General features: G+C 45.9%; 1 protein-coding gene across 1 annotated transcript in view; it reads right to left on the bottom strand.

Annotated features, from left to right (window-relative positions):
- Positions 1-1,154, bottom strand: part of dync2h1 (dynein cytoplasmic 2 heavy chain 1) — a 140,551-nt gene that overhangs the window by 88,783 nt on the left and 50,614 nt on the right. Inside the window, 2 exon segments of the mRNA XM_020619983.1 lie at positions 60-181; positions 312-435. Of these exon segments, the coding sequence (XP_020475639.1) occupies positions 60-181; positions 312-435 (246 nt within the window).

A 1,154-nucleotide genomic window follows, 5' to 3' on the forward strand; every position in this document is an offset into this window, starting at 1 on the left:
TGTGTGTGTGTGTGTGTGTGTGTGTGTGTGTGTGTGTGTGTGTGTGTGTGTGCGCCTACTCCAGTAGTCCGGCCTGCTCTCTCTCCAGTGGCTCTATCCTCTCCAGGACATGGGAGTACTGAACATTGGCTTTGACCCAGGCAGCCAGAGGAGCAGCTGCTGCACTTGCACGCTTTGCATTCTGACCATAACAACAGCAACAAGAACAACTCAGTTATAACAACAGCCTCAAGAACAACTGGAAAAAAAAACCAAGGTTAATAACAGCCACTGAACATCTAATTCTGATTCTGCTGTTATGGTCAGCTGACCTTGGGGTCAAAAGAGGCCTTGTTCCTGTTGAGGAGCTCTTCCACACTCTGGCGAATGTCAGGGGTGATGTTCCTGGCTTCAAATGTAGCTATATCCTCCCTTACCCCACGCTTAGCCAGAAAGCTTCAGAAGAAAAAGGTTAAGGAAAAATACAAGCAAGAGAAAGGATTAGCCACAAATACAGCAGTGTGGGTGGGAGTTTGAAGTTGCAGGTCATGGCAGTTTGGCAGAGAGAGAGAGAGAGAAAAAAAAGAGACCTTTATCCAGAAAAAGAAAATGTTAATGTTAATTAATGTCTAAAATTATGAAACTTAAAGTTTTCTTTTTCTCTTTGAAGCCAAGTGGAAAAAGAGCCTGTTCAGAATCTGATAGGACATAAAAACAATACAAAAGACAAAAGAATGGGGAAAAGAAAATCTGGATTCAACTCTAACACTGAAAACATGGTATAAAATAATAAAAGGTACAACATTCAATATGACATAAATGGTATTAAAATTGATAGTTTATGACAATCCCACGTCCCTAGGGCTAGTCTCCGTATCCAGAGATTGGGTCATCGGGGCCCCTGCCTTCGACCGCTGCCCAATCCACTATGCACCGGCCCCTTACGGATCCTCCTGTAGGTGGCGGGCCCAAGCAGCGCCCTGTGGGGGGTGCTCCGGGACTATGGGGTTCAGGGCCCTCTGTTAAGGGCTGTCCGGTGCCTATACGACCGGAGCAGGAGTTTGGTTCGCATTGCCGGCAGTAAGTCAGAGCTGTTTCTGGTGCATGTTGGACTCCGGCAAGGCTGCCCTTTGTCACCGATTCTGTTCATTATTTTTATGGACAGAATTTCTATG

The sequence above is a fragment of the Monopterus albus genome, unplaced genomic scaffold, assembly GCF_001952655.1.
Source record: "Monopterus albus unplaced genomic scaffold, M_albus_1.0 scaffold229.1, whole genome shotgun sequence".
NCBI classification, from domain to species: Eukaryota; Metazoa; Chordata; class Actinopteri; order Synbranchiformes; family Synbranchidae; genus Monopterus; species Monopterus albus.